Source organism: Triticum urartu, unplaced genomic scaffold, assembly GCF_003073215.2.
Source record: "Triticum urartu cultivar G1812 unplaced genomic scaffold, Tu2.1 TuUngrouped_contig_9316, whole genome shotgun sequence".
Classification (NCBI taxonomy): Eukaryota; Viridiplantae; Streptophyta; class Magnoliopsida; order Poales; family Poaceae; genus Triticum; species Triticum urartu.
The window spans coordinates 1-9602 of NW_024120348.1; the positions used below are offsets into that span (position 1 = coordinate 1).

The 9602-nt window shown below is 45.4% G+C and overlaps 1 protein-coding gene across 3 annotated transcripts; it reads right to left on the minus strand.

Annotated features, from left to right (window-relative positions):
- Window positions 1–5093: 5093 nt before the first annotated feature.
- LOC125532190 lies at window positions 5094–9557 on the minus strand. 3 transcript variants are annotated; one of them, XM_048696340.1, is made up of 5 exons: window positions 9372–9557; window positions 7606–7893; window positions 7430–7538; window positions 7201–7322; window positions 5094–5446 (listed from the first exon to the last, which is right to left on the minus strand). In XM_048696340.1, exons 2-5 carry the CDS (start codon window positions 7607–7609, stop codon window positions 5412–5414), a joined length of 270 nt encoding a protein of 89 aa, XP_048552297.1. In that variant the 5' UTR covers window positions 7610–7893; window positions 9372–9557; the 3' UTR covers window positions 5094–5411. The 3 variants fall into 3 exon arrangements, with proteins under 3 accessions (XP_048552297.1, XP_048552296.1, XP_048552295.1); XM_048696339.1 differs by having other exon boundaries at window positions 7183–7322; XM_048696338.1 differs by lacking the exon at window positions 5094–5446 and adding an exon at window positions 5453–6744.
- Between the last annotated feature and the right edge of the window lie 45 nt (window positions 9558–9602).

Consider the following 9602-nt stretch of genomic DNA (forward strand, 5'->3'; position numbering starts at 1 on the left):
AGAGGGAGGGAGAGGGAGAGAGGGGGGAGAGAGAGGGAGAGAGGGAGAGAGAGAGGGAGGGAGGGAGGAAGGGAGGGAGGGAGAGAGAGAGCTGAGACGGGAGAAGACAAAGGGAAGAAAAGAGGGCGCGAGGTGGGAGTCCGGCCTGGTGGCGGTACTCGTCTCCGGTGAGCTGGCAGGTGCCGCGCGGGACGATGGAGGAGGGGATGCTGGAGAAGGAGATCGAGGAAGGGGATGCTGGTTGGCCCGATGGGGAAAACGAGGAAGGAGGAGGAGGCTTCGGTTGGCTGGTGGGTCGGGGTGGATCCCGATGGGGATTTGGGAGATGAGTGCGGCCGCGGCGGCAGGGACAAGTCCCTAGATTTTAGGGTTTGCCCAAAATAGGCTATTGGTTGATCTATAAATAGGGTTTTTCGAGGAGACTTTCGAGGAGACTTTCTCAAGTTGATGATGATGAACATTCACAAGGATAAACTTACTCGGAGGTGTTTTTATCAAGATGATAATACTACTTGGACAAGTGTAGATTAGGGGGAGTGTTAAGACTTAATTAACACACGTTAATTAAGGGTTAAATCTTCACTTATCCAAACCATCGAACGGTTGTTGTAGGCAACCAATGCAACTCTTGTAACAGTCGTGTCTTTACGGATGCGCCCCTACGGGGACTATAAATATGTATCTGTTCATCATCAATAAAGGACTGATTCACTTTACAACTGTCTCGATTGTTCTTGGTCGATCTCTATTTGAACAAAAACATCTCATCAACCTTGGCCTTGTTCCACACGTTACCTTCTGTAGACAGCAGATCGGCAACACGAGTAGTCCCCTGAACGAAAGTTTGGCCTAGTGGCCGAAGGCTGCTTCTACGGGGGATCCAATTATCATGGTGTATGAGAACCTTAGCTCCGTCCCCAATTCGCCACACCGCTCCTTCCCGCAACAGGTCACGGCCAAAAAGAATGCTTCGGAAGGTGAATGACCTGTTTGAAGGGCACGTGGCACTCATGATCGACGAATCTTTGAAATATCTAGCTCGCAACACCCAAGCACAAAGTGATTCCGGTACTTGCAAAATCCTCCAAGCTTGCTTGCCAAGCAGGGCTTGATTAAAGGCCTCATAGTTTCTGAAACCCATGCCGCCCTCCCTCTTAGACAAACACATTTTATCCCAGGCCACCCAGTGCACCTTGTTCTCTCCATGAGCTGATCCCCACCTGAAGTTAGAGGAGATAAAGGTCAGGTTCCGGCACATTTTCTTGGAGAGTTAAAAACATCTCATGGTGAATGCCGGTGTCGCTTGCAGCCCAGAATTCGCTAGTACTTCCTTCGCCGCCTTTGAAAGTCCTTGCCCTTTCCATCCCAACACTTTACCCTTAGAACTCTCTCTTACATACTTAAAAGTACCATCTTTAGATCTACCCACCGTCGTCGGTAGGCCGAGGTATTTCTCACTAAGCGCCTCAGAGTTGATGCCAATAACACCCTTTAGCAAGTTCTTATTATCCTCCGAGCAACCCTTCCCAAAGAAAATAGATGACTTCTGGAGGTTTACTCTTTGCCCAGATGCTTGCTCATACACTTGTAAAATGTTCCTAAGTTCCTCCAGGTTGCCCTGGGTCCCCCTCCAGAAAGACGATGTTGTCATCGGTGAATAAGAGGTGAGTCACATGGGGGCCAGTGCCCCAAATGAAACCCCGTTGATCCGCTTCTCCTGCTGAGCTCTCTTAAGAAGGGCAGAAAAACCTTCAACACAAAGCAAAAAACAAGTACGGGGATAGCGGATCCCCCTGCCTGAGACCCCTGGAGGGTAGGAACATCTCAGAAAGCCCACCATTAAGCTTTACGGAGAATCTAGTTGTTCGAACACAACGCATAACCATGTCAACCCAAAGCTGAGCAAAGCCAAGGCGATGCATGACCTGCTCCAAGAAAATCTATTCAACACGGTCATACGCCTTCATCATATCAAGTTTAACAGCACAAAGAGGCTTCTTCATTTTGCGCTTACGGATAGCATGCACACACTCGTAAGCCACCAATACGTTATTCAGTTATCAGTCTCCCCGGTACAAAAGCACTTTGTTCCTCGGAGATCATCACCGGGAGGATGCCCTTGAGTCTATTAGCAAGTACCTTGGCTGCCACCTCATATAGAACGTTGCAAAGACTGATAGGACAGAACTGAGTTAGCAGCTCCGGGGAGTTTACCTTGGGTATCATGACCAAGACAGTGTCATTGAAAGATTCCGAGGTCGCCCCTCCAGCAAGAAAATCACGAACAGCCGCACACACAACTGTCTTCAGAAGAGACCAGTGTCTCTGATAAAATAACGCGGGCAGGCCGTCCAGCCCCGGGGCTTTCGTCGCCCCCATTTGAAACAAAGCTTGTTCGATCTCCTCATTCGAGATGGCCGCAGTAAGGTCCCCATTCATGTCGCTGGTAACCACCTCGTCCATGAGCTGAAGCACTCTGTCAGCCCCAGCCGAGCCCTCCTTAGTGAAGAGATTGGCATAAAATGACGCCGCCATGGCCCACATCTCCTCATCGGTGGAACACTTGCTTCCATCTGCCCGCCGTAGGGCACGTACCGTGTTTTTCCTTCTCCGGTGACTGGCCCTGTTCTGAAAGTATCTTGTGTTCTGATCCCCCTCTCTCAACCATCCAATTCCTGATCTCTGCTTGTACATAATCTCCTCCCGCTCGTACAACTCGCGCAGCTGACCCTCTAGGTCCCGGACCTCCAGTGAGACGCCGAACACTAGCGCACGTTGTCGCGCCTGTTCAAGCTCAAGCTTGAGCTTCTTGATCTGTCGCCTTATCGAGCCGAAGACAATACGACCCCAATGTTGCATGTCCTGAGTCACCAACTTGAGTTTCTCACACATGCCCATAGCCCCGAGGCCACTCGATGCCACTTGATTCCAAGCCCCCGTCACCATAGGATCATAGCCATCGTGCTTGGTCCACATCTCCTCAAACATAAACCTCTGTGGGCCATTCTGACCAGCATCGGGAGCCGTCTCCGTAGCTTTAACAACAATTGCATTGTGGTCGGATTCTTCAGTAATGACATGTTCAACAGAAGAGTGTGGGAAAAGACCAAGGAAGCCGTCGTTGCACACCGCCCTGTCTAATTTGACTTGGATGTTGTCTGCCCCCTCCCTTCTGTTATCCCACGTAAAAGGGTACCCAAAAAACCCCATATCAGCAAGCCACAATCAGCCAAACACTCCCTGAATTCATCCATTTGTGCGAAGCTTCACAAGTTGCCACCATGCTGCTCTATCAAGAGAAAAGCCTCGTTAAAGTCACCCAGAATAATCCATGGCTGATCATCATGCCTTCTAAGGTACCGAAGTGCATCGCATGACTTTGATCTGAGCTCCGTTTTTGGTTCACCGTAGAATCCAGTGATCCTACAGGTCCTTCCTTCAAAAACAACTGCGGCATCAATAAAGTATTGACACCATGGGCGGACTGTCACTTGCACACTATCTCTCCACCATAGCGTCGTGCCACCACTCTTGCCCTTACAGTCAACAGCCACCCCCTCCCTGAAACCAAGGCTCCGCTTTAATTTCTCCATCGCCCTAGCCTTCTTCTTGGTCTCGCTCAAGAACACCACCGCTGGATTGTGGGAACATATTAGATCTCTGAGTTCGCCAACTGTCGAGTCCAACCCCAGTCCTCGACGGTTCCAGGTAAGGAGATCCATTGATCTCGGCGGCCCCGGCTCTCCAGGTCCGCCGATCCATCATCTTTCTCAACGATGCGATCAAACACTGAAGACGTCTTGCGCCTCGTATCACGAATGAACACATCACTTGTTCCCTGCCTATCAATGTCCCCCTTTGCTACCCACATTTGCTTTGGTCTCCTTTTCCTACTATCCTCATCCATCATTGAATGAGAAGAGCCACCCTGCTTATTTTCCGTCCCGGTTCTGGGTTTCCTCACGTAGTGACCCTTACGTCTCACCCTCTCCTCATGCATATCGGATCTTCCATGCATGGCGGGTGTACCCACTCTGTCAAAATCATGTGCCGGTGACCCGAGTGCCTCTCCTCATATGCATCATAGTCCCGTCCATATAGATGGCCCTTGCCCCTCCTGTCATGGTTAGGTTCCCAGCCGCCTTCTCCATGCCGATAGTTGTTCTGCTCCATCAACTTCTCTCTCAAATCTCTCTCCTTTTTGAATTCCAATCCCTGTCGCAGATCACCCTGCTACGGATGAGCAAGTCTGTCCTCTCCTGATCTCTGAACAACGCCGCCAGTGCGGCCTGTTGTAGAAGTGGTAAAGTCAGAGGATAAGTTTCTCCTGGTAGGGAGGTCTCTCATGCGTGGGTAGTCCTTTACTACTCCATCTGTTAGGTGAAATCTTGTCCCCTTCCTGAACTAGGTTGTAAGAGCAATTCAACAGTTCTCAAAAAAAAGCCATTTGATGCATGAGAGGGCGAAAAGCTTGATCCAGCTCTTACTCCGTCCTCTCTTTTACATGCATCAAATCCTCCTCTCCATCAACTACGCCCTCCGTTTTCCATAATTTTGGTGTTGCTAAATGTGCTCGTGCATCGTCGGGTGTGCTTCCATTCGGAGGAAACCATCCGCAGGAAACCGTTTTTCCACCTCTCGCTCCCACCTCTTCCCTTCATCGCCATGCACCACCACCAAATCCTGTCGAAGCATCGCCGCCTGCCATCCCCCATCCTCCGGGGGCAAGTTCTGGCCGGCCCCATGGAAACCCGCCCTACCCGGCCATGGAAATTGCTGTGGACTGAGAAATGTGTTGGCATGGCTACTTTTTTTTACCCTACTTATAAATTAGAGCTGCATTCAGGAGCTTCATTTCAGTGATCAACGAGCCATGCAAGTTAAACGTACATACGTCCTCTGATGCTTCCGTCCCAAGTGCGCATCAACAGGCTTGATGAAACGGCATGAACGAGTAGAAACAACCCCTTCGATTATAACCCCCCGACTTAGTTTTTATCGACCAACCGGGTTACCAGGAACATGTTGGATGCATGAACAGATAAACGTTAGCACAGTAAGTTAAAACTGTCCAGAAAACTCTTTCAGAACAATTGAGCAGAATCTTGACGTATGGGTTTAAAAGTGTTATTATGAGTAGCCGTCTAGCATGGAAGATGGAAATAGAAACATTTGGAGCAAAAGCAGGACAACTTCATTCTCATCCACAAAACAAGTAAGATTTCACAAAGACAAAGCAAAGCTCCCACGAAACATGTAAGATTTCAGTGTCAATAGAATATGCCACTGAAACCAATCTAGGCATTTCAGGTAACAACATAGCAAACACAAAATACTTCCACACTATGCTAGGCTTTGCATCGCAGTCCTGACCTAGGCCTTTATTATACTTCCTCATGGAGAAGTAGTTCTTATGCTTCCTTTCCCTCTCCATCTTCAGAGAAAGCTGTGGGACAAATCAATAAAATGTTGGGTCCGTGTGGTTAAACCAACAAAAAAAAAGGGTACGTCCATCCCATTTGTATGATGCAAAACCAGTGGTATCTCCAAAAATGGAAAAATAAAATGCCAGAACATAAGAAAAACAATGATCTAAAAAACAGTGAATTGAATGTGGCATACCAACATGAAAATATTATCCCACTTTTTCAACCTATGTTAAAGGTACTATAGTTCTCTAGAAATGAAAAAAAATTATATGAGACCAGGTCTCACGGTTAGCAGGTGAGACCCGCCCTGATGGATGACATGTGGCATTCACAAATCACAAAGCATCTAATCTCTCCCCCCTGATTTCAAGTGGGGGTGGGGTAGATGCTTTGTGATTTGTGAATGCCACGTGTGGATGGGGCTCGCGTGAGACCAAGTCTCATAGAATTCTTTTCCTCTAGAAACAGTCCATTTACTTCAAGAGTGCTAGAAATGCACAAACAATTTCATAACATTGCATACGGTGTCAACTTTGAAATACTACCAGTTACACCGGCAAGCTGACTTGCTATCACATTTAAAATGTTTAAGCAAAAAAACACAAATGTTTTAAAAAGTGGTAGAGAAAGCGCTCCAGCTCCACCTAGCAACTAGACCACTGCCTAGCATTTCTAGGCATTTCGCAAAAAAAAGAGCCAAGTGTATATATACTTCATTATACACTGTAAAATTTTAAATTTGACAAGGATGAGTACTTAAGCATCCAGGCACTTAAAAGCAATCACTTAGATAAAAGACCACGTGTCATCCATCAGGGCGCAGCTTTTTAAACACTAAACTACTAAGGTAGTAACTCTGACATAACATCTGCTATCAAGAAACTAATAAGACTAGTGCGGTCACTACTATCATCTGGAACAACAGTCTTCAAAAGATCCCACTATTTCAACCTATGTTAGGGGTAATAACAGTCCTTTTACATGAAAAGTGCTAGAAATGCACAATTTCATAAAAGCGCATAAGGAGTGAACTTTGAATTAACAATTACACCAGCAAGCAGAATTGCTACCACATCCAAAATGTTTAAGCAAAAACCACCAATACTTAACAAGCCGTAGAGAGAAGCAAGCGCTCCAGCTCCACCTAGTGTTTCTAGGCGTTTTGTAGAGAACAGAGCAAAGTGTATATACTCTTAATTATAAACTGTATATGTTTTAATTTGACAAGGATGAATGTTTCGATCAACGATATATTTACTAAATAGAGTTTCCATACATGTCACTTCTCCTCCTCCTCTATCACTACCCGCTGTTCCTGTTGTCATGCAGGAGACAGTAGCATGCAAGAATCACTGAGTAAGTATTAGAAACATGAATCGGTGACAGAGTAAAGCAGGAAAAAATAAAAAAACCTTTCAGATTAAGCACTTAAAATCCATGGCCCCACAGCCCTTGGGCGCAGACTAATCCGCTAAGGTAACAGTCCTATCGTCAGAAACAACACTCTTCAAAAGAAGAGTAAACAGTCGTCGAAACAAGACTCTTCAAAAGAAGAGCTAACCCTCCAGTCACGGATAATCAATCAAGAATGTCTATCTTATGATGGGTTCCCAGATAAAACAGTCACCTAATTTAAGCTACTATTATATTATTATTATTATTATTCTCTAAAAAAGCATCTTACGAACGAACAATAACGCCATCAGATACTGACATAGACCGCAGTGAGTAGCATTGGTGATGGTATATCAACCTGGGAGCATGACAACACCTGGTGGTGATGCGCACGGGTCTTGCCGGGAGTTGAGACGGAGGATGGGTGGTTCGCGGTTGCTGTACGCCTCCCGCAGCTCCGCCCTGTTCTTCTTCACCACCTCCGCGAGAAAAGGGAGGCTGAACAACCCAGATAGATTCAATTTCGCTCGGTTAGTTAGAATCAATTCAATTCCCCAAGATAGACATACGCGCAAGCGAGCGAACAAGAGAGAGGGCGCGCGCACATCTCGGAGGGGGGACCCTTGGTGACCTTGGCGCCGGGGAGAGATCGTTCCTTCAGCTCCGCCCTCATCTCCTTAAGCTGCGCCTGAAGTTCCGCCGACTTGACCGGGTCTGCCGCACAACAACAGAGGCGTCAGATCCACAAGAAACTAGTAAGGACGGACGCAATGATGCTTACCCATGGCGACGGTAGCGGTTGCAGCGTCAGGGGCAAAGCGGAGGCGGCGGCGGAGCGGGGTGGACGTCAATAACGCACGAACGTTCGGTCTGGAGGTCCCCAGACCGAACGACTCGTTCGTAGTGGAGGGGGGATTCGTTCGGGAGGAGAGCCCCCCAAGCCCGAACGCCCCTCCCTGTCGACCCTACAGCTTTTTTTTTTTGAGGGATACGTCGACCCTACAGCTGGTAGCGAAAAAAGCCCGACTGTTTCTATGTTGGGCCAGATTAAAGCCCAGATTTTGCAGTGCTACGAAAAAAAAGGCATCAACGTTAAAGCACAAAAAATGCCATGGGTAAAAAGAAATTGTTTCTTTCAATGACCCAAAAGGAAAATAGTCATGGCAATTTTCATCATACAAACAAAACAAAATGCCATGCAAAATTCATAGTAAAAAATGCCATGATATTTTTAATTAAATTGTATGCACAATTTGAACACAAAATTGTGTGTGAGGAATTTGCCATGGTGTGGTAGTATAAATTGCCATGTTAAAAACATATAATTGCCATGACACTAAAGAATAAAATTTCCATCATGAAAATTAAAGAAAAAGAAGGGAATTTGCTATGGCCCATGATTTCAAAACATAAAATTACCATGGATTAAAAACTAAATAAAATTATTGCACTACCTATAATGAAATGTTTACACATGGCAAATTTAGTAAGTTTTTCTTCAAAAATAGATGGCAAACTTAGGAGTTTTTTTCACTAAAACACAAGGCAACTTTTTGAGCAAATGTAACTGGTAAATGGATTTTATTGAAAAAATATGGCAAAAAAACACTCATGATAAATAAGGAAATCCAGACTACACGACCAAAAAGTTGCCATGCTATATAGTGAATGAAATAAAAATTTGCCATGGCAAAAATGTTTAATTTGCCATGGCAATAAATTTAAATATTTGTCATGGCGACATATGGAAATTTGCCATGTCAAAAATAAAAAGTAAAAACTGTCATGGCAATAAAAGTTAAGAGTTTCCATGGCAAAAAAAGTTAATTTTCCATGGCAATAAAATTTAAATATTTGCCATGGCAGTATAGGTAAATTTTCCATGTAAATTAAGGTAAAATTGTCGTGTCAAAAATAAAAAATAAAAAATGCCATGGCAATAAAAGTTAAGAGTTGCCATGGCAATTAAGGTAAATTTGACATGTCAATTAAGGTAATTTTTCCATATGGCAAAAATAAAAAAGTTAATTTTATTGTGATGATATTTTACTATATACATGAAGACACAAAAAAATGTGGATTGAAAAATGCCATGGCAAATAAAAAGTAAAATTTGACATGGATGTAAAAGTTATTTGCCATGGCAAGTAAAGAAGTAAATTTGCCATGAGCAAAGAGTAAAAGTAAAAACAGTTGCCATTTATGTAAAAAGTGTAAATTGCCATGTATGTAAATGTTAAGTTGCCACGACAAAACAGAAAAAGGTTAATTTAGCATGGCACTTTAAAAAAGGCAAATTTGCATTGGCAAGAGAAAAGGTAAAATTGCCATGGCAAAAACATGGTAATTTTGCCGTGTTGCAAAAAAGAAATAATTTCGCCATGCCATTGTTACAAAAATTTGACATGGTCCATGCACTAGAAAATGCAACATTGTGCTCCATGAGCAGGAAACTGGACAAAAAAAGCACCGTTCTCTGACTAAAAAGAACAACTAGGTATTTTGTGGTATCTAAGTGGAGAACTCAAAACTACGACACATTCCTACCACATAGGCTGGAGCTTCCCGCTTCAGGAGCGCATGCCAGCGACGAAAAAGCAGCAGATGCGTTGTGCTTCTCCATGCGCTTCCGTCGGTGTGTCTCGGTGAGCTGCCATTGGATGCTGTGATCAGCCGACTCACCATGGCCACCGTGCGCCGCGAGCAACAGGCTCAACCTGGCCACCCCGCGGGCCCCAAACGTCACGGCGCAGCAAACCTGCCCTCGCTGCACTCGCG

Excerpts from the sequence above, each read along its gene's own strand:
- LOC125532190 (XM_048696338.1), bottom strand. Across the intron at positions 7,323-7,429 it reads AAGGGTCCCCCCTCCGAGAT|CCTCCCTTTTCTCGCGGAGG; the intron begins GTGCGCGCGCCC and ends TGGGTTGTTCAG. Across the intron at positions 6,745-7,200 it reads CCCGTGCGCATCACCACCAG|GAACAGCGGGTAGTGATAGA; the intron begins GTGTTGTCATGC and ends GCATGACAACAG.